Source organism: Pleurodeles waltl, chromosome 6 (assembly GCF_031143425.1).
Source record: "Pleurodeles waltl isolate 20211129_DDA chromosome 6, aPleWal1.hap1.20221129, whole genome shotgun sequence".
Lineage (NCBI taxonomy): Eukaryota > Metazoa > Chordata > Amphibia > Caudata > Salamandridae > Pleurodeles > Pleurodeles waltl.
This window is the reverse complement of record NC_090445.1, coordinates 684814352-684838450: the sequence shown is the minus strand read 5'-3', so window position 1 is coordinate 684838450 and position 24099 is coordinate 684814352. Positions and strand designations below refer to the sequence as shown.

The window sequence follows — 24099 nt, the reverse complement described above, 5'->3', positions numbered from 1 at the left end:
GCAACAGTAGGCAGTTCAAGGCCCAAGGACCTCAGCTGCCCTACTGACCACCATAGAGTAGGAGGCTCCCTCTGCCATGGCCATGGTAGGAGGAGACAGCATGCCAGTGTCTGGATTGGTATCAAGACCACTGGCCTCACCCAATTCCTGAGTAAAGATTGAACCTCCACTGACATTCCACCACTTGGGCTGGTGTCAGGCAGCCTCACTGAAGACACGAAGGGCCAGATGTAGCAAGATATGCTTTTGCGAGTCTGAAATTGCGAGTCGGTGCGACTCGCTATTTCAGACTCGCAAAAGCATATGCAGAATGGTGTCTCAGACACCTTCTGCGACTCGCTATGGGGTCGCAAAGACCCACCTTATTAATATTAATGAGGTGGGTCGCTTTTTGCGACCCCATAGCGAGTCCCTGCACTCACAGGGATGGTGGCCTGCTGAAGTCAGCAGACCTCCATGTCTGTGACTGCTTTTTAAATAAAGCAGTATATTTTTCATTTTGCAGCCCGTTTTCCTTAAAGGAAAACGAGTTGCAAAATGAAAAAAATACCGAAACCATTTGGTTTCGTTTTGTCAGAGTAGGCATTGGCCCTTAGGACCACTGCCTGCTCTGAAAAATTATTTTTGTCGACATTCACAAAGGGGAAGGGGTCCCATGGGGACCCCTTCCCTTTTGCGAATGAGTTACCACCAGTGTGACACTGGTGGTAACTGCGAGTTGCTTTGCGACCGCATTCGCGGTCACAAAGCAAGTCTGAATTGCGATGCGAGTCGCAAATAGGAAGGGAACATCCCTCCCTATTTGCGAGTCGCATTCCCAAATTGCGAGTCGGTACCGACTAGCAATTTGGGAATGAGCATCGCGGGAGGCCGTTTGCATGGCGCAAACTGCGTTTTTTGCAGTTTGCGGCATGCAAACGGCTTGCTATATCCGGCCCCAAGACCCATAACATGGCTCTGGAGATCGACTGGTGCGAGCTGAAGAAGGCACGGACCTCCGCTTCAGGTGGCTATGCTGACTGACGCTAAGTATGCTGTCCCTTTGGGCAATTTTTAAAAATACGAAAATCGTCTGTTCCTGGAGTTGTTAGTGTCTATCATTCACTGAGCTTTCTAAGTTATATCACTCACATTCAATGAGCTTTCTATGGTATATCACCAAACGGGGCCTACTCTGAAATGGGTCAGCTACTATGGAATGTACTATAATGTTTACAAATCCTTTGGGCTAAGATGGACTGAACTGTAACAAGCTTTTGTGTCTCTCATGACATGACTGACAAATGCTGCAGTGTGAGGTTTTTGCTGACTTTAGATGAACTTATGCCCCACAAAATGAATGCCCAGTGCAATGGCATGATGTGATTTCAACGATAAGATAAAGTTGATAAACCATTCAAACATGCTAGCCTGCAGCATAAAAGCCTTGACTAATTATTGCCTGTCTGTCCACACCTGAGAACTGCACTCAGAGCACCATGGCCTTTCCCTACACCAAGGACAACACTCAACTGTGATTATTTGTCTTCAGCACAAACCTGAACAACTTCAAATCCTCTGGCTGACAGCTTGTGTGGGACTCCTGCTTTGCTGGGGCCTTCTGGTAGCCGCTTTTACGTTTTACACTAATATGGTAACCTTATCTACTACTTATTACCAATTAGTATTGTGCAGTAAAACTGTCAGTCCCTGGCTGGCTTTATCTGAATTATTTTCTGCCATTTCACACTGTTTTTTGTAATACCATATTATATATTTTTTTACAACTGTCATGTGAGGGCGCCATAAAGTACATGCCGGGAGCTGTCCAGCCCTCATGGAGAACAGAAGGGTGAGTCTACGTAAGGCGATAAGGAGGCTTCTCATGGAAGCGAGCTGTAACATCAATGAGGGATAAGTATGATGAAACATAAAGGTGCATCACACAAAAACTGGAGTTTGTACATCTTCCGATTCATGTGCAAGAACAAGCATACGGAAAAACAATAGCGAGAAATAACAGTCACAAGCGGTATAATGATGCTTGTGTGCACATCCTGTAACACTTTGGGCAGAACAGCATATAAGATAAGGGGGCACATTTATCAAGGTTTCACACCACTACCAAGTCATGTATATTCACACAAGTCTTGATATGGAATTTATTTGCCAGCCTAAAGCTTTTTTGCACTTGAAAGCTGCTTTTTTGTAACAGAAATAGCACTTTGTGATCCTTTCCGCTACATTGCATCAAACCATTTTTCCATGGGTAGTCCCCGTGCATTCCAGTACTACCACCTCTGGTTTTTTATGCAAAGCCATCTCTACAAAGATGGTCCAAGTCTACAAGGATTGTCCGACCAGACTGCTTAAAAAACCTAACACCTCCTTAACGCAGGCAAAAAGTTGCAATACATTACATTTGTATTGCACTCTACAGCTCACACCCCCTATGTGAAGTGTTAAAATAAAGCTAAGCATAGGATTTTTTACTGGAAGGGTACCCTTACAATACAAAACATATGCTAGAATTCACAGTCAAACAACTTTAGAAAAAAGTGCAAAAGTGTGTATGTGGAGTTAGGCAGCCTGTTTGTGCACCAGCTCTGGCAAAGAGAGCACCCTAACTCAGTAGATTTGGTGCTGCGAGGCCCTCTACCCTTAAAACAACGCAGAAACGTTGGTTGCTGTGTTACACCATTTAAAAAAAAATATGCCCCAACACATATTGTGGTAGAGTATGGTGTGGAGGTGGTTAATCATTTGACCAGACACAGGTGCCTCGTACAGTGTGAGTTGCAGATTGTTTAGAATGTCAGAGCAGCAAACAAACCAGGAAACATTCAGAAGTTCACATGAGCAATGGGAAAACTCAAGTATCCCATTGAACAAGGAGGTATGGGTAGATTGTCCACAGTAAAGCTGTGCAGTGGGTGATGAGGCCCTCTGTGGCATTGTTGATGACAAGTTTAATGAGTAATGTAAGAGCAGAATTGGTATGTCAAGTATTACGATTCGTCAGGGTGAGGTAAAGTAGAAGAAGTGTATCCAATCTGCAGTACAGCAGTTGCACTGCCCTGCACCAGATATTGCCTTGAATGTCTCCTTGAAGTGGAAATGGAAAATGATCTTGGGGAATTATTTAGTAGCAGATCCACGCTGCACCAGCTGATCAAGAGGACTGAGCAATGGCCCATTACCTATGGTCCATACCTCGATGGTCACCACAGTCTTTAATTCACATCTGTACCAAGGGAAATCCTTGTATCTGGGGCTTCCTCATTATGTTATGAGGAGGTTTTGGTTGAATCAGGACAGTGTTTCTTGGATGCGTTGTGGTGAATGAGAGTTTTTCCACCTTTACGCAGCTTATGGAACTGCACTGGATAACAAACTAATGCCATGTAAAGTTTAAAGTACTTTGTGTTGTTCATAAGTGTGTCCATGCCTGTTCCTTGTGGTCTGCTGTGTGTGTGTGTGTGCCTCGTTTCTGCAGAAAGAGGAAGGGGGGCTGGTCTTTTTCAGCCTTCGCCCCTCCCTCTCGAAACGAGTCCTTCTCTTCCTTACATCTGGAATCCAACCACTTATTGTTACTCCATCAGCTGCAATATGGCTGTTCCCTATCTGTACGGAACTTGTGTACTCACCTACTGCCCATGTTAATAGTGACAATAAACATTTTGATGTGCTGTACACCATCTGCTGTCCTTCAATATCAGCTGTCAACTGTGGGCCTAGTTCAGAAACTGCATTTTGAGGTACATAAAGAAGTAGTACAGCAGTACTACTTACCTACTACAAAATGCAAATCACAAACTTACGATTGTAAATCTCCAACTCCACTTCGCCTCTCTTTTCCATGGGGTGATCCTCACACATGTAGGGTTACTACTTAACAGTAAAGGTAAGAGGGGCAGGTAAAGTGGCTGGAAAATAGGGGAACACTTGCTACTAAATGGGAAGATATTAGGAAGAAATATGGAGGGCTTTAGGAGGCCAAAGGAGGTTTCCAGGGTGGGACAGATACCTAAAAAAGGGTAAGCCTGCTGATATTCATAGACGGTACTTCTAAAGTTACTACTTTCCAAAAGGAAAGAATAGTAAATGTACTACAGCTCAGACCTCAAGTAAGTCCAGCAAAACACATGGCCAACCACTGGTACTGCAATACCCTCCCATATAATTTAATGGAGGCCTGTACTTAAACTGGAACCCCATAGGAAATAATGTTACACAGTTTATTATGACTTTTTAAAAATATATATACATTTAATTTAATGTTAAAACATTTATGAATACAAAAAATACATTTCTATGATGAAATATTTTAATAGCCTATCTTAATTGAAAAATAAATATTACTTTATTTTTTTAATATAATGTTTTGCAATGTTGATACATATTAAATAAATATGAACAATTTACTCTAGGCGTTTTTGTTTTAAATAAATATTTTTAAAATATTAGTTTATAAAGTATTTAAATCAACTGAATATTTAATTAAAAATTAAGTTAATAGTGCTGTAATATTTTGTAGTGTGTTCTACTTTTGAAATAAGTATGTACACTTGATCTACATGCATATTTAACATAAAATATGTTTTCTTTTTTTAAGTTTAATTACGTTTTTTTACATTTTCCCTCTATTTTCCCAAAGGGAGATCTGCACCCCCAGTGGCAGAAAACTCTTCCTGTAAGTGATTCAAGTTAATTTTTAAATATTTTTTCAAAAAATCCCACTTTATTTAACAAAAAAAAACACTCAAAGTAAAACGTTTATACTTACTTATTGTGTAATAAAGTTACCAAAAAAATGATAAATAGATGTAATTTGAAATCATGTAATTATTTTTTTAAATAATAAAGTTGCATTTATTTTTAATTAAAAAAGAATATTAAAATATGTTATCATAAAATAATATACATATATATATTTTATTTATGTACAATGTTTTCTAACAATAAATTACATTTACATATATATTTTGAAACATTAACATTAACATTATTTCCTATGGGGTTATATTTAAAGCTCCATTATATTCTATATTCTAAAGGCTCCATTATATTCTATGGGAGGATTTTGAATAATCAGTAGTTGGACATGTATGATGCTGGACTTACTCCAGATCTGTGCTCGAGTACATTTACTTCTGGTGTGGGTCATTTTTCACTGCAGTAAATTTACAAATTTAAATTTGGCTCTACCCCTCTTCTAGGGTTGGAAACATGTAGCTCCACATTTTGTAGTAAATGTATCCTCACAAAAGCCAAAAACAGTAAATTAACTACTAAGTGCAAGAATAAATTTACACATGTAGTTTTACCAACGTGTCAATTTACCTCTTTGAATAGGCCCCTCGGTAATACTACTGCACAAGTTTATATGGTGCCCTGACCATTTCCAGTCCATGTAGGGCTTTGACATAGGTTGTCTGCTTCCCATGCTCTACACATGTCTCTGGGTCTCACTTATTGTGTTTTCTCTCAGTGACTGCACCTAAAGCATGATGGTCGTTATTTTCTAAGCAAGGTTTGTACAGTCACTGTCATTAGCAGAGAATGCACTGCAGCGCAGGACGAAAGTCTGGTTCTGAGATGACTGCGTTCACTCTGTAACCTGAAGTTCACGTAGGGTTCCCTGCAGCCGGACATTTACCCACTGAGCTATGTTAGCCATCAGAAAACACTTAGGCCCACATTTATACTTTTTTTACCGCCGCATTTCCGCCGTTTTTTTACGCAAAAACGGCACACAGTTACAAAATACAATGGGGCATATTTATACTCTGTTTGCGCCGGAATTGCGTCGTTTTTTTTTACGCAAATCCGACGCAAAGCTAACTCCATATTTATACTTTGGCGTTAGACCCGTCTAGCGCCAAAGATCTTGGAGTTTGCGTCATTTTTTAGCGTGGACACTTACCTTGCGTTAATGATATGCAAGGTAGACGTTCCCGTCTAAAAAATGACTCCAAGGCATGTGCGCCTTATTTAAACTCCCGTGCAAAAATGGCACACGGGAGTGGGCGGGTAAAAAAAAATGACATCCAGCCGCTTTTGCTTCATTTTTTAACGCCTGGTCAGGGCAGGCATTAAGGGACCTGTGGGCTCGGAAGGAGCCCAGAGGTGCCCTCCCATGCCCCCAGGGGCACCCCCTGCCACCCTTGCCCACCCCAGGAGGACGCCCAAGGATGTAGGGACCCATCCCAGGGAACTTAAGGTAAGTTCAGGTAAGTATTTTTTTTTAAAAAAAATTGTGGCATAGGGGGGCCTGATTTGTGCCCCCCTACATGCCACTATGCCCAATGACCATGCCCAGGGGACATAAGTCCCCTGGGCATGGCCACTGGGCAAGGGGGCATGACTCCTGTCTTTGCTAAGACAGGAGTCATGTCAATGGAGGGTGGGAGTCAAAACAAGTGGCGCAAATCGGGTTGAGGCAGATTTTTTGCCTCAGACCGACTTGCCCCATTTTTTGACGCCCAAGCCCCATTTTACCCTACGCCGGCGCTGCCTGGTGTGGGTCATTTTTTTTGACGCACACCAGTCAGCTCCGCCGGCTAACGTCATTCCATAAATAAGGCGCCCGCATGGCACTTTGGAATGGCGTTAGCCGGCGTTAACATTTTTGACGCACAACTGCGTTGGTGCAGTTGTGCGTCAAAAAGTATAAATATGGCCCAATGGTATTTTGTATGTTTGCGCCGTTTTTGCGTCAAAAAGCGGCGCAATTGCGGCGCTAAAAAAGTATAAATATGGGCCCTACTGTGTGAAAATCTTCCTGATACCACTATGACCTTAAGTATCTCTTAAAATACTATAAGTACATCAAGTGTATGCCGAAGATTGAAATTACACATATTTTCCAAATAGACTTTAAAATATATGCCATAAAACTAACTCTAGAAGAAACACATTATTGAAGATGCTGACAATTTTTTTTTTTTTTTTTACAAGGGAGATGGACTCCCCCCAGTCCAAGGATACTGAGACTGACATGTTGGTCTCAGTCTTTAATAGATGCGCTAACATTAGTGGGACTATTACGTTAATGGAGGGACTGAGACCAGCATTCCTGGTTAGTTATGGAGAGACTGAAGTATCGATACCTGCCTGTTACTGGAGACAGAGGTATCAGTACCCATCTGGTACTAGAGAAACGGAGCCATCTGTCCCGTTCTGTCACTTGAGAAACTAAAGCATCACTACCCATCTGTTACTGGCGACTGAAGTATCAGTAATCTTTTGCGACTGGAGAGGCTGGGGAATCAGTACCCCTCTATTACTGAAGACACCAAGGCATTGCTGTCCCTTTATTACTGGACAGACTGAAGCATTGGTACCCATTTCTTACTGGAGACAGACGTACCAGTACCATCTGTTTCCAGAAAGACCGAGGCATCGTTATCCTTCTGTTACTGGAAAGATTGAAGCAGTGGTATCCTTCTGATGGTGGAGACTGAAGTATCAGTACCTGCCAGTCACTGGAGAGACGAAGGTATCAGTACCCCTCTGCTACTGGAAAGACTGAAACATCTGTACCTTTCTTTTACTGGAGACAGAGGTATCAGGACCAGTCTGTTACTAGAGGGACTGAGGCATCGGTACCTGTATGTTACTGGAGATTGTGGCATCAGTTCCCACATGCTACTAGGGAGACTGAGGCACTGGTGTCCTCTCTTACTAGAGAGACTGAAATATCGGTGAACATCTATTAGTGGAGGTATTAGTCCCCGTATATTACTGGAGAGACTGAGGCAGTGGTACTAGTCTAATGACTAAGGCTTCAGTACCCACATTTTACCAGAGACGTTGGAGTATAAGTACCTCTATCTTGCTGGGATAGCTGAAGTATCAGTGCTACTCTGCTACTGAAGAGACTGACGTATCAGTACCCGTCTTGTACTGTAAAGACTGGATCATCAGTACCCCTATGTTAATGGGGAGACTAAGACATCAGTAACAGTCTGCTACTGGAGACACTGTGATGTGGGTACCCTCTATTACTGAAGAAGTCAAACCACGGGTACCGGTCTGCTACTGATAAAGACCTGGTTTGACTTGATGGTGGGTTTCTGAAGATGTTAAAATTCCACACTGCATCTTACCACGCAGGATATTTTGGACCGTTTTCCGTATTATAGCCTGGGCTTGTGGAGTTTCCTATAGGACCTCCTTTACACTATGTGTTCTTTTTTCAACCCTATCACACTATTGTCTTTACTACTACAGTGCAGTTTAATTTGTAAAGAAAGAAAACAACATGAGTTCCAAAGATGTGTTTGAACTCCAGTACTGTGCAATAGCAAGGCTACATAATTCTGATTCCAAGAGTCCATCTAAAGCTCCTCACCTTATATATTCTCTCTTTCTATCACTCTTGAATCTCCTTTTTCATCCCTACTTTCTCCCTTAGCTACTGTTTTCCTACCTTTCTCTTACTTCCTCTCTTTCCTGCCTTTCTCTTGCACTGGGTCAACTGATGATGAAAAATAAGTCAAAGTCCACAAAAGGAGTGCCCGTGCCACCACCGGCACAAATTAACCAGTGGTATAAAGTGTTCTTCATGGTTGTCTCCAAATTGTTTAAGTTTGTGGTATTTAGAATTATTGCGTTAGAATAACTGTGGCCGCAGTGCTACCATGTTGTGCCTACCTGTGACATGTAAAGTTTCCCTCTCAGGCCGGGCTTCAGAAGGAAGGAACTTTACATGTTCGTATCTATTTGTAGTTTGAATGTGTACTGTCTTACAACAGAGATTCTGCGGCTGCTTTGTCCTCTGTATCAGTTTCGTCACATGATCTCCATTGGAGATCTGTTTATGAAAACCTATAGATCTGTGTTCTCTACAGATGCCTGGGGATCTCCTTGTCTCGTCATTCTCTGACTCACAGACTATTTTTCTGCTGAAAACCTCAACCAACCTTGCAGTCAAAGAACGCTATACACCTCTGCACCTTCGTGATGCAGGTGGATTCCATAGGAGGCTACATACATACATACATATATAAATCCATACACACACACACTGCCCGATTGATTGATCATACGTCGGGTTCAAGCACCGCCAACGTGCTAAACTTGATATACACCACTGTAACTTCAAGTCCGTACTTGCACTCAGCTTTTTGTTACATGTGTAATATATCATGCCCCGCAGAGGCTTGGCACCACTGAGTGAAAATCCACTGTATCTAAAGTAATAATCTGAAAACAGGAATAAAATGATCAGTTGTGTGGTTTAAGAACAGCGAGCACCCTCGATGGGTATGCACAGGCCTGCAAACGTATGGAAGTTTGATTAACTGAAGAGAGACAGCTATGTCCTTACAGGGAGAGAATTCCATGATGCGATGGCTAATTGATGAGAAGGGTTACCATGAGATCAACGATGAAAGAAGAGGCAATGATGTCAGATGTAAAATTCGTTTACGAGTTCATTAATGGGAGAGGAAGATATGAGATCACCGATGAGAGAGGAGGTCATGAGGTCCTTGGTGGGAAAGTCGCATGTGAGCTCACTGCCGGAAGAAGAGGTTATGAAGTCAATAGTGGGAGGAGAGGTCAGAAGCTCAATGGCAAGAGTGACGGTGAAGAGGTTACTGGCGAGAGTGGCAGCACTGACCTCCCTGGTGGAAGTGGAAGGTAAGGCCGCTGCTGAGGGTGGAAGTCATGATCCTGTAGATGTGAAAGGTACTAATGAGGCCACTTGATGGGAGTGGGGGTGACGAGGTCACTGGTGAGAGTGATGCCATTTGGAGGAGTGGAAGTCGTGAGGTATTTGATGGGAGTGAAAGTGTGTCATTATTAATGGGAGTGAAGGTGATGAGATCACTGGCAGGAGTGGACGAAATAAGGTCACTGGTAGGAGTGAAAGGCATGACCTCGTTTGTGGGAGTGGAGGTGATGACATTTATGACGGCAGTGAAAGGGATGAGGACGCTGCTGGGAGGGAGAAGATCGCTGATGGAAGTGAAGGTGATGAGGCCACTGGAGGTTTAGTGCTAGTTAGGTAATTAGTGTGAGTGAAGGCAGTGAGGTAATTGGTGGGAATGTAGGTAATATGAACACTGGTGGGAGTGAGTGTGCAGTGGTGGAAGCGTGGTGGGCTGTCGTGGATGTGATGAGGTCACTGGTACGGGTAGAGGTGATAAGATTGCTGATGGGAGTGGGCGGAGGAGATGTCTCTTGAGAAAGTGAATCTGATGAGGGCATTAGTAGAAATGAAGAGGTGACTGATGGCAGGGTGATGAGGTGAATATAGGAATGAAGGCAGTGTGACTTTATTGAGGAGAGAGAAGGACATAAATTCTTGACGAGTGAACTTAGCCATCACTACACTGTTGAATGAATCATCGTAGAGAACAGATACCCATGTCCTTTTTAAGTAATGCTGCTGTAGAAATCTATGTCGACATGCAGTAATAGCTGAGACAGATGCTATGTCCATGTAGAAGGAGAACAGTAACCGGCAAGTGATAAGGTCTAATGGAGTCTACAGGGGATACTCACCTGTTTGATGGTGAAGTCGTTGATAAGATGATGATTGTGTTCATTGAGATTACAGTGCAGAGACACGCAGTCACTCTGGTAGAGAAGGTCCTGCAGTGTGTAAACTCGCTGCACTCCCAAGGACCGCTCAATGCCATCTGGTAGGTAAGGGTCATAAAAGATCACGTTGAATCCAAATGCCTTGGCTCGAACACCCACCGCCTGCCCAGCTCGACCTGCAGATAGGCGACAGACATAAACACCATGGGTTCAATGCTCTCAAAATCATGACTTTGAGGAAAATGTTAGTCTTTGCTATGGTAGGGGAGAGGATTTGTCCACATAGCTGGCAATTGCTGTTGTCCTCACAGTATGCCTGCGGCAGATTGCAGTACTCTTTCTGATGCCTTTTTGGAGCAAGGAGCCCTTTTATCTTTAAGCCTCCCTTCACAGTTGATGACACTGTAGTTACACTTGTCGTTCTTTTTGTTTACATTACCCTGCCATCGCTAACAATGACACAATTAATGGTTACAGACTTGGATGCCTCCTTATCTCCAGAAACATAGTATTACTTCTTTATTTCCATTGAATTTGAAAACACCATCTCTGCAGCTAGTATTGTATACCTGTGAGGAGGTAGGCAGTTTTAAAATACATCATCCTTCCCCCAACATATCCCATCGGGACCAAAGCTTGCCTCTCCTCTAGTACTCACCAGCACTTCTCCATTCATTCCAGCCCTCCTCATGCCATTCATACCCACATCCCAAACTGGCTGTCAGTCATGCTTCCATGTTCACCTCATGCATGCCTAACCCAACACTGCCTCCCCATAGTCCCCCATTCACCTGATGCATGGCCATCCGAGCCCCTTTCCCTTCCAACCTTCACAATTCGCCCCCATTCCAGCTCTGCCAGACTGCCTCGCATATCGCACGTCTCCCCTAAAATAGGTCCACCTTTTCAACGTTGATAATCCTTCCCTTTCTCTGCCATGCCCCCAAAATCCAAGTCAAGTCCATGCCATCAGAATGTAATCAACAGAACATGCATGTGGATACCGGAAATAGGTTTAAAATGATGAGAGAGGCATGAGAGACATTTGCGGGCTTTATCGTACTGAGGGTTTCACTCGAGGAAGGCACTATTGTCGAACTCTATTAGAGGCTGACTGTTGTGAGCGTTACTGACAACACCCTTCATAAAGCAGCAAAATTTCCTTTGGTTGGTTTCTCATATTAAGCCTCCACCATTGTGGACAAGTCTTTCCATGGCAGCCGTGCATTCCCATCCCAGGCTTTTCCATCCATGCCTCTCGAAGCACGCCATCTCTCCACTACTCTAGCCTTGCCTCCCTCTGGCCTGACTCTGTCTTGCAATGGCTTCCATGTCCAAGCCGGCCACCCGCCTCCCATGCCTGAACCTCATTCTCTAACAACTCTAGGAGATCTTCATTTGACATGACCCCTGAGGTGGAGCTTGTCTCACTTTCGACTGCCTGGGTTGTGTTGAGGTCTGTTTTTGTAGACACTGTTTCTGTCTTTATATTTTCTGGTGACTTAGAAGACTGCTTCTCTCTGGGGACGGTTTGTGAATGTGGCCACGACTTTATCTCGGCCCACTGTCTTTATCTGTTTTGGGGTCTGTGTCTGTATGGCCTGTCTGCGCCAGAAATGGGGGAAGTGCTGTTGCAATAATTTTTGTGAGGCTGGGCCAAAAATGTTGGGCCACAACCACCCGTTTTCCTCACCATTGCCCTCAAACCCTGCTTCAAAGCTTCACCCAGGCTTCTTTGACTTCATGCCACACTCCGACACCCCCAGATCTAGTCTCCCAACATAAAAACTGTCTCACTCTAAAAATAGACGTGGATTGAAAACTACAGAAGACAGTGAATATAGTAACTGCCCCAGCTTCATTAATTTGCCAGTAATAATAATAAAACCTCAATGCATTCCCTGGTTTTGGAGGTGCAAAAAAGAATATTGCACCCAATCGGAAAAAATCGATGTCCCCTGCCTTCCCGTCTGATATTTACAAAAGTCGATGGATAATACACTGGCGCAGCTTCTTTGTGCAGGGGAGACTTATGGGACACCAAGTCTGCAGTGTGGTCCAAGCATTCCGACCAGGAAGATACCAGCACTGTCATTTCTGCTGAGGGACCCAGGCACTAACAGCGGAATAGAACCCCGCTGTCATTAAACCTGAGGGTGTAAAGTCAGGCAGTAGACCAGAAGTCCGATTTTATTACAACACAGAGCCTCAAACACAGGCAGCAGACCAGAACCGCACTGGCATTCAAACTGAGGGCTGAACAGACTGGCTGGAAGCCATTAACCAGGGCACACGTTGAGGGTAGACATGGGTAGATGGCATCTACCACTTTATTTCACAGGGTGGACGCCATCTACCCTGCAAAGAGGTTGGGCCCCACAGAAATATGCTAAACTTGTCCTGGTGTAATATTTGGGCACCAGGACACTTTTAGGAACCTCTAAACGTTGTCAAGAGCAGCAACGTTCAGACGGGGAGGAGGCTTATCGGATTCCAGCTGAACCCATAACAACGGTCGAAGTGAAGGAGCCATCAGGCCTCCATTTGTTGAAGTATCCTGGTTGGGAGCTATCTGGAGCCTCACATCTAAATGCAGTGGAGGGGAAGCAAAGGCACACAGCTTATTCTCTCACAGGTAAAGAGAGGCACGCTTTTGACTCTGTTCATTGCCCGTATGTATGACATATGCATGCACTGTAAGAGTGTTGATCTGTCCTGTATTTACACAATTAACTATTTAAATACCACCTATTTTGTTTTATTTCTTTTATAGTGCTACTCATCCAAATGCACGGTGTGAGAGCACTTTACAACACATGTACCCATTATACATTGACATTAAATCATATGTGTAAATCAATGTACAGGATGTGCTACCTAGGACAGTGGGTTACAAGGTGTAGGAGCCACATGTCTCTCATAGATCACTGTGCCATATTAGAAAGATTACAATGTATTGGCTGCAAGTAACAAAAGGATCTCTGTTTTAAAAGCAGTAACCCAGTTACCCATTTACATAAAATAAAAATCTCTAATATGTGTGTTACATAAAGTGCTTTCCTGGAGTTATAATAACCCTCTACATTACTTTGATTAAAAACTGGAGCTAGACAAAACACAGATCTGTCTAGCAAATATGTTAACCTCCAGAATTATCTTACCATTATTATTATTACCTGAGATTTACTGGGCACATAGAGATTTCTGGAGCAGGTGTCTTAACCCCATAAGATAGTTTAAAATGCAGACTTTGCAACCTACTAAGCAGAACAGATTTACTGACTCGTGCCTCTATGTATCGGGTTGTATCAATCTTTTGGTATATGCCGCACGCAGAATTTCATTTGTTACATATTGTAATGCACTCAACTGTACTCATGATAGACATTCTAAACATATGTGTGAGGGCTTAAGATCTGATGTCACTTCTTGTGACATCACTTCCTGTGGGGTCACTGGCAGTCATGCCACTTCCTGTGATGCCATGTGCAATGTCACACACTGTGATGTCATGTGCCACAATGTCACTTGCATACTGCCTGACTTGGTTAGTCCCCCACTTCTTTTGTGCGCTGCCATTAACTGAGAGTCGGAAAGACTGACAACATCCTCGTACCTCAATGTCATTAACAGAGGGCCTCATAGAGTGAAGCAGGGTAATATCCCTTTTTCATGAAAACTGATTTGAATAGGCCCTGCCAGCAGTCCAGAACTATAGTATAATTAAACGACTAGACAATGGCTGCAGGCCAGACATGTGGTGTCATGAGTGCCCACTAACTGGTAGCAGTCCAGACCACACTGTTGTTGAAAATGGTGGCCTTAGATAATGGCAGTAGACCAGGAAGGAGTCTTACACCATCAACATGAGGCTTGAAGCTCACTGTCATTAAACCCAAAGGCCTCAGACCACTTGCCCAATCACAGTTAGCACTGAGGTGTCCAGAAGCTAGCAGTGGGGCAGAGTGCAGTCACCTTTAAAACTGAGGGCTTCGGACACTAGCAGCAGGCAAGAGCTGGGCATCAGTTTGTTGGAAGGGGAAGAGGGGGCATTCTTATGCTTAAACAGTAAGGGACCTTCAATATTTTTTGCAAGACCCCCATCATTTTGCGTTGCATCAAAGCCTAGAGTTAGGCTTGAGGATATGGCCGTTAGAAGTTGGCCAGGTATGCATATAGCTATCAATGAACCCTCCTACCATTCCAGTCTAGCGCCATGAAAATATGGTTCAGGCTGCAGCCATGTTTTCATATCACAAGACAATGCCCACAAATTTAGAAGCTATGACAGAGTCGATCACTCATGGGGATTCAGGAGCTGCGCACTATCTCACTAAGAATGAAGGATTCTACTTCCATAGTGCACAGAGCGAGCTGAGCTGAACCTCGCTCTCCAGGCAACGGAGGCAGGCGAAGTAATGCACAAGGACATAAAGTGATGTGCTAAGGCTCAGGCAATTTCAGAAAATGGGGAATCTGAGATCCAGCCTATGTTTCCTGCTTTCAAGTATCTCCCACTGTCGCTAGACCACACATCTTCCAAACTAAACCTTTCAAGGGTTCAAGTTTTGAAGATGAAATTGAAGTTTTGTGGGGTGCCACCCCACAAAACTTCAACATAAAAGACTCAGGGGCAGATTTACAGAAAGTGGCGCTGCCCCAAGTGCAGTGCCACTTTCCCTGTTCCCCTTAGCGCCACCCTACTGCCACCATGTGTGTGCTGTATTTAAAATACGGTGCACCTTGGCATAGGGTAGGGGGCAAAACAGTTGTGGCTCGAGGGGATTCCTGGGGACGGGGCGGTGCGGCGCACGGGGGTATGGGTGGGGGAGAAAATACATTGAAATTTATTAAAATAAAAGTTTAAAAAACGTACCTCCTCCGCCGTGCGCCACTCCTCCCTCCCATGGCAGCGCAGCTTGCAGGCACAGGCTCCCAGCTTGCCCTGCGGCCAATCCTGATGCTGCTCAAAGCAGCGACAGGACTGGCGAGGAGCACCCTGGCTGGGTGCTCCCAGGCAGACTGGGAGCCAGTGCAGGCTCCCTCCAGCCCATTAACCATGAGACGGCCAGCCAAACATACATGCGCAATGTGCACTCCCCCTCAGTGCACGTCACCCCCGTGGCCCCACCCCTTTCAAAGAAAAGAATAATGAACATAGTTTCTTATCCTTTTCTTTGAAATGTTTTGCAGCTGGCAGGGGCGAGGGGGGGTGGCGACGCTCCTCTGCCCTTATGGAGGAGCCACCCCTGGTGCAATAGCGTCATTTTTCATGACGCTATTGATGTACTCTGCAGGAGTGGTGCCAAAATATTGGTGCTACTCCTGCAGAGTACAAAGGGGCCCATTAAAAATAATGGAAGCCCCCTTTTAACTTCTGCTCTGAGCAGGCGTTAAAAGTGCCATAAAAAATGGTGCAAGGAAATCTCATAGATTTCCTTGTGACATTTTTTCGGCCCCCCTAACAGGGAACAGCACAAAGGGTCACAGAGTGGGGCAATGCATGCATTTCACCACCCTGTAAATACGGCGCAGGGCTTTTAGCCTCGTTGGGCCACATTAACGTCAGAAATAATGGCACTAATGTGGAAAAAGGTGGCGCTAGGGGATTATAAATATGCCCCTCAATTGGGAAAGTTACAGAATGATAACCGGAACTAATGAACCGTCTACTTCTCTTCTTACTATGGCCGGACTGGCCGTAGCGTGCATCGGGCGTTTTCTCGGGAGGCTGGAAGAGTGGAGGGGCGGGTCTGCAGTGGTGGGGGCAGTTTCATTACAGGGGGGCCGGTTTTGCCGCTGTGCTGCGATATCGGCCCCCAGTAACGAAAGCAGCAGTGCTTCGCACTGGCACACCGACCCCCCTCCCCCCCGGGCTGGTCTGACAAAAGCTCCAGGGCTGCTTTGGGTTTCCAGTCCGGCCCTACCTCTTACTCGTCAGTGGTTCTTGCAAACGTCTTCAGTATTTCTTTAAAGACGTCTTCGTATTTCAGCGACAATTGTTAAGTGTTTACCTGGTAACTAAGCGATTATTGTTTGGGTACAATATGTATTTGCGTAAACAACGAAGCGTTAAAAGTGCCTGAGTATTTTACATGACTGTAGTTGATGCTTTACACGTGGGTTTTTATTTTTACGTGCTATACCAAAAAATGCCTCTCAGGATGGCGAATATTATCTCCGATCCGTAATCACGTTTCTATAGCATTCTCAAAAGTAAATGTGTTAAAAACCAAAGTAACTACCTTGATTCAGACAAATGAAATACTAGAAAGAAACGATGCAACATAGCTTAAGTAAAAAATCTGTCATCCAAATTGAATGCTGCGTCATCGGCAGTATCTCAAAAACGTGAAAAAACAATGGCATCTTTGTGGTCTGATGACGCAGCACTTACTACTTGCTTCGGAAATGAGCCCGCCTGGGTGTAGACCCTGTTGTGTGAAGCTGTTCAATGCTCCCCTGACCTGTCTCCGTCCTTCGTTGCCACCTGGAGTGCCGCTCTACCACTTCATGATGGCGCAAGGTGGGTGCGGGACTAAGTCTGACCGTTCTTTATATGTAACTGCCTCTGAATGGATTATTTTACATTTCTGTTTTACCTATCGGTGTAGACTGCTGGTAGAGTAAATAAGACATGCTTTGTGTTTACTGTCCTGTAATTTCCCAACACTAATCTCTAGTGGCTTTGTTGACAGTCGGTGTGGTGTAGTGTCAGATGTTCCGGGGTTGGCCTCTGGTAAGCGCTAGAGAGGTGAGCTGTCAGTTTATGTACTGATATTCAATGCTGAGGGCCAGGGGCTTCCGATACAATCTAGCAACAGTGCAACACGTGCAGTGACACCGGGGCTCAGTGTTTCAATTATTGCTACTGAATTTCTACTAAACTAGAGGATAAGACTCATTTTCTTTGCCTACTTTAGGGCCCATGGCACCCTAGCTATGATATTTCTGTAGGCCCTATGTCTGCGGGGCCTGGTTTTAGATAACAGACTTCCTAGTTGCTTCTGGGAGACGGAGAAGACTGCCTCTGGTGTTTGGGATTATGGTTTGTTGCGATCAATCTCCGTTGTAATCAGACGGTGACAGAAGTTACTCTCTCTGCTGACAACTGAAAGAGATGACTCACTAAGTCCAGCAGCTACCTTTCTGACAGACAGTGCCACAGAGATACAGGCACTCGCCATCAAATAGTCCAAATGGATACTGAAAGTTACCTATGTCTCACAGAATCCATCAGGGATAGTCACCTATTTTACAGACAGAGTACAAAACAACAGCTATCTCTCAACACGTTTAATAGAAAGTTACTTCTCATAAATTGTACTATGCACTGTCACCGCACACAGACTGAGCCACCTACATGTACCTGCTATCACAGAGTCCCTGACTGGCCTTGCAATGGCTGGTGCCTGTACCTGGTCGAGTTTGGTGTTAAAAAGTGACATGTTCTGGTGGATTCCTTGTTGGCATGTGCAGCTGTCTGTGATGGCAGATTCTTGCTTCTGGGTGGTAGTGTCTGAGATGAATGACTGTCCCTCGCATACTCTGTAATGCCGAGTGCCTGTCTTTATGTGTCTCTGGCTGTGGAAGGAGGCAGTCTCAGGTAGATTATGTGACGAAAGCAACAGTCTCTAGATTTCTCTGTGAGGGGCGCTGTCTCTGGTGAATCCCGTGGTGGTGGCTGGATGTTGGAAGCTCTGTGAGAGAGTTTACCATATTTGCTTATCATCACCTGAAGGCAGAAATGCCCCTGCTGTATGAGACACACGCAGTGAGGCAACTTACCAAAACCAATGAGCCCCAGTGTTTCCCCTCGTATCCTAGCTGCTCCTGATGCCACCTCCCGGATGTGCTCCACACTCTGCACCCTGGTGCCTTCCCGCAAGGCCTGGTAGAGCCACGTGTTCCTGCGGTAAAGGTTTAGGATGTGGCAGGTGCTGGAGTCTGCTGTCTCCTCCACCGCTGCGGAGGGGATGTTACAAACTGCAATGCCTGGAAAGAGAAAGGCCGGTGGACGTCAGGGAATCAAGAGCCTTGTACATTCACATCGTGCCTACCACAATTAATACTTTTTACTAGCACTCAGGGGCGGGTGGGACTAACATAGATTTCTTCCACGTGGCAAGGCCACATGACTTGAGAACATACTGGAAAATAATAGAAGATCTAGATAACTGTAGGGATAGAAGGTTAATTTCACTGCAGATATATTTTTCTTCAATGCATTTCCATAGCCCAAAGAAAGAATTCACCAGCAGGTTTATGGGTCAGACAAACACAGACTGCAGTGAACTGGAAGAGCAAGGATATACTCTGTACCTGAAATGGCAACGAGAAGTGTTAAAACGGGCAGAATGTGAAGCACTCTCTGGCACATGGACACCAAAAAGGGGCAGAGAAAGCCGGGGTGTGCCCAAGCATGGGATACAATAATGAGTTTACTAGGGACAGCGGATGGATGAGTAAAATTTGACTTATGGTAGGAAAGAGCGACATGTCTGGAGAGAACGAAACTCTAAATGTTAGGGTGGAAAGCAGGCAGGTGACGTGAGTAGTCGGACAAAGCAACAAACACCGTCTCGTAACCTTCCCCAGAGCAGACAGAATTAGCACACTAAAAAAGAATGGTGGATGTGGGAGCAATGGAGCATTGTGTGGTGGGAGCAATGGAGCACTGTGTGGGGGGAGCGGGTAGGGGTGAAGCAACGTGAAGTGGGCATGGCCCTCGAAATAGGGAGCTACTCGGGGGTGGCGGAGAAGCACTAAAGGGAAACAGCAACCCAGGTGGCAGGAGGGAAACAGAAAATCAGAGTCTGGACGAATGTTGAAGAGGATATACAGGAGACACAGTGAGCAGCGACGAGAGAGAAAGAGCAAACAGCACACAGGGATGGACATATTTTGGCACAAGAAGGAGAGAGCTGGAAACATGCACTCTGAAGGACTGCTTAATCTAAAAGAAAAAAAAAAGTTTCCTAAAAGTGAGCAGTGGAAGAACACAAGTCAACCAGTCAACATGATGGCAAAGAGGTCATGCTCCAGGGGAGGGACAAACAAAAGAAGGAAAAGGATAGTAATCAAATAAGTAGCAAACGACAGAGACAACAAAGCCAAGCAATAGTATGCAATGGGCTAGCTCTCAGCCCCTGGATGTTCAGGCAAATGAGGGTGTCAATGAACCCAACAAATAGTAAGCAATTGGCAGGCTCTAAGCCCCTGTAAGTTCTTGGTAGGTCCCAATAGTTCTTTCACAATAGGGCAACCTGTGCTGTCTAGCAGGGTCAACCTAAAATCAGTGCCTAGTCTAGGTGAAAATAACAGAGGGAGGCACTCAAGGATACAAACTCAATTAGCCAGGTTAGGAATACTTCTAAATTTCCTCAACTTACTGCTATTTTTAAACACATTGTGGTCTTTCAAAATATAAATCTTTAGATTTTATTTACCATTTTCACCTTAAAACAAGCAAAATGGGCTTAAGTGAGGCGCAAGGCTGCAGGAACTTAGATGAAGCGTCAGTCTTCATCAATTAAAATTTGAATTGAACTAACATGGGTCTAAAGCATGGGAGGATGGGAAATGGCAGCATGCCTAAAACAATACACAATCATATAAGGCTTTGATTCCTCATGAAGAGAACATGCAAAGCAATCTTTCAGATTGGATGGACTCGCCTGCGGAACCTAGTGTATAACTAACAGCTGTTAGACCTGATCACTTTAATGCTTATATTCATTGAAACTAATTAGATCATTACTCTTCAAGATTTGTATTGTGTTCTGAAGTCTGCTTCCTGGTTAGCTTAATGTTCTATCAATAGAAGAATGTTTCTTACAGGGTCTGTGGACTGCTTCTTAAGGATCCGCTCTCCCTTCTGAGACAGACTAATCTGTGTTGCATGCCTAGGAACCAGTACATGGCCAGAGATAATAAAGCCAAGAGTCTGATCTGGAAAGCCTAGCCTAGAGCTACAAGTTCTGAAAGCAACTGAATGACACAGTGTATTACACAGAGGAGACAAAACACATACTCATTCAATTAGGAAAGCTGTCATAATCCCACACATTGCTATCCAAGAAACAGACTCTTGGACTTGTATCTAGACACTCCACTTAGTGAAAATGGTAGACTGAAGATGTACAAAAGTTCTCCTTGATGGGCAAATTAACATAGGCAGCACAGTGAACGAGAAACCAAAGTAAATTTACAACCAAAGTAAGATCAAAACATATTCTACTTAGGGGCAGATTTATGGAAAATGGCTCTGCATTGAGTACAGCGCCACTTTCTCTGCGCCCCTTAGCACCCCCTACCGCCACCACATGTGTGCCGTATTTAAAATATGGGGCACCCTGATGCAGGGTAGGGGGCAATGACGTAATTTCTCATGACGCTATTGATGTACTCTGAAGGAGTAGCGCCAAAATATTGGTGCTACTCCTGCAGAGAACATAGGGCCCCATTCTAAAGAATGGAAGCCCCCTTTTAGGCGTTAAGAGTGCCGTAAAAAATGGTGCAAGGAAATCTCATAGATTTCCTTACGCCATTTTTTCAGCTTCCCTAACGGAGGACCTCCCCCTTTGCATGCAATATGCCTGGGGCAGAAATAATGTAGCACAAAGGGTTACAGAGTGGAGCAATGCAGCATTGCGCTACTTTGTAAATACAGCGCAGGGATTTCGGCCTCGTTGGGCCACATTAACGTAAAAAATAATTACGTTAACGTGGCGCAAGGTGGCGCCAGGGCATTATAAATATGCTGCTTAGAGTCTACATCTGGTGCGTTGGCTTAAACAGAACTTGGATAAGCCGATTCGTCACTTCCTTTGTGTTTTGAAGTAGAAGGAATAACCTGCTCTTTAGAATCCTTCGTGACTCATGTAGGTCTACATATGCATTTGCAACTGTAATTAATCAATGATGAGCCACCTCCATTACAGTCTATGAACTTCCTGAAAAACGTCAAGAGAATCTACTTCAATTCTTTATTCAAATCAAAAATTGAAAAGTGTGAAATTTAAAATGCTATCTTTTAAGGTTTCAATAAGTAAAATGACATGCTAACCATCACAATGTCAAACTCTATATGATGTCACAAGAAATAGCATTCTTTTTATCTATGCATGTTTTAGAATGGAGTGACAGACATGAAGATTACAAAAATCTCTCTCATCTTCACTTGTGAACACAACTGATAAAGGAGATAGGTCTCTAAAGCATCTAATTGCAGATTCACAGGAATTGATATAGCCGCCTCACGTCTCCAGATGTCTTACAATGGCCATAAAAAGATCAGACAATAATATCCTGCTGGAGTCACATGCTTTTCATTGCTCATTCTGATGTAAACCAATTATCTACTAATCCCATAAAGACCTGTAAGGTCTTTTGGTTTTTCTGTACAGACCATCACTTGATCCCATACACAATTCTTTTGGATGACACTTTCTCTTCTAGCCCTACCCATCTATCTCATGCCTTACAGTAAGTTTATCATAAACAGTACCACCTTCCAGTTGTTTCCAAGAAAGAACACCACACTACCCCAAGGAGTATTTGTTACATTGTTCAGCAAAGACTGGCCCTAAAGGGAGCAACACTTCACATTGGTGTTGTGTACAAAAATGGAAGACTGCAATACCTGTGGGAGATGTTGTCTCAGTGAACAAAAATATTAAGTGTTGCTGTTCCACGTTATGGGATACCACCGGATCAATTCTTAACGCATAACATCCTGGAAATGCTATGTTCACATAATGGGAACAGGAACGTTTCGAGCCAACCAAGTCACAACCTCTGCAGGCAATAATGACACACGGTGACCCCAAGAAAGCTATAACTATGTTATATATGGCTCTCCACTTGCAGTGGTGTGTGTCAGAGATGGCATTACCACTGACAAACAATGGGTGAGGGAGAAACAGCAGGTGAAGAAAATCTCCAGGAATCCACGGTTCTGATACACCCAATTTAATTACTTACACCAGAAATACCTCACACCAAAACATATTTGCGCATGTTCCCAGGGTGTCCTCAGACTGCGCCCGATGTTGTGTCGCAATTCTGACTTTCATGGACATGGTCTGGGATTGCAGTCTGTTAAAACAGGCTTCGCTAGAGGTAACGAAGATTAAGGTTCTGATTTAGATCTTGGTGGTAACGGTCCTGCCACTAGTTTTCCATCAGAAAACACAATCCCAATTTAGATGTTGGCTGGACCACAGGCAAAACACCTTCTGATTCCGCTGACTCCACCAAGAATCTCCAGCAGCGGGGGTGGCGGCATTGGGAATAGGGGCTTACTGTGGGGCTCCAACTACCTTTACCACCAAGCGTATTTGAATGTGCCTTACCACCAATCCAACTGTGGTGATCCGACCTCCACATCTGGTTGGCAGATTAGAGGGCTACAAAACCTACCTTTTTCCACATTTCCGCTTCCTTTTTGGACTGGACCGAACTGGACATCACCTGCCGTTGCTGCTGCCACTGGACCATGGCAGACACAAGACCCCGCCATCACCAGACTTGAATGTAGGGAAACTGCAGGTATTGTATACGTTGTCTGGGCACTGCACAAGACCTCTGCAGAAATATACATCCATTCCATATTAGAGAACCCATTGGTGTCAGTGGGTGATGGGGACACACTAGCCTGGTGAGCCTGTCATCAATCCAGACTCCCAGACCTTTGACTGTTGAGGAGAGTGAAGGAAGCAGACCATGTCTGTCTGGCCAGTTGAGTTCCAACCATCATGAGGGGTTCTTTTCTACCACCAGGACCACTGTTTTGTCACCGTTAAGTTTTAAACTGCAGGCGGCCATCCAGCGAGTTACTTGCTTAAGACAGACATTTAATTGACTGGAGGTTTAGAAAAAGTCTGTGGTGAGAGAAATTATGGTCTGCATGTCATCTGCTGGACCATGGGCTTGCTCTATTTCTACTAGTGTGTACACATTAAACAGTGTCGGACTTAAGGACGATCCTTGGGGAACTCCACATTTCAGTAGATATGTAGCCGAGCTAGATTATTCCTCCTAGACTTGGAAGCGTCTATGCTCTAGAAAGGCTTTAGGCCATTTGAGGGTGTCAATCTTAAGTAATGAGATTATCATTAACTACCCAGGTCATTAGACCTGCCTTCTCTCTAAAGAGGTACATCCAGGCATTTATCCACTGCAGACTCAACGCCATGCTGGCATAAATTTTGCCAAAATTCCTAAGACCTCATTAAGGCCAGATATAAATTGCTTATGTTTACAAATTCGTCCCTATGTAACTCTTTCTAAAATAAGCCTGTTTTCTTGCAGGTTTCGGATAAATCACATCAAAAAAAGCTAGTGAATTTATAAACAAACAGTGCAAACTTCTATCTGCATGTCTTATTTTAGTAAGTAACATCCAAAGGAAGGGGCAGATTTAGCTCGCAATCAATCACAAAGGAAGAGTCATTTTTTCATAGTGTGCTTACATTTTTGAAATTTGAAGTGTGAGCTCAGTTAACAGAAAGTCAACGGAAGGTGGTAAGGCAAGATATGGAGCACATGAGCCTGTTGTACTGT

General features: G+C 44.2%; 1 protein-coding gene across 2 annotated transcripts in view; it reads right to left on the bottom strand.

The window, feature by feature from the left end:
* Window positions 1-24099, bottom strand: part of CTBP2 (C-terminal binding protein 2) — a 135292-nt gene that overhangs the window by 59431 nt on the left and 51762 nt on the right. For both annotated transcript variants that reach the window (XM_069239118.1, XM_069239119.1), the window contains exons 4-5: window positions 18322-18528; window positions 10495-10709 (exon numbers count right to left, since the gene is read on the bottom strand). In XM_069239118.1, the coding sequence (XP_069095219.1) occupies window positions 10495-10709; window positions 18322-18528 (422 nt within the window). The remainder of the gene's footprint in view (window positions 1-10494; window positions 10710-18321; window positions 18529-24099) is intronic.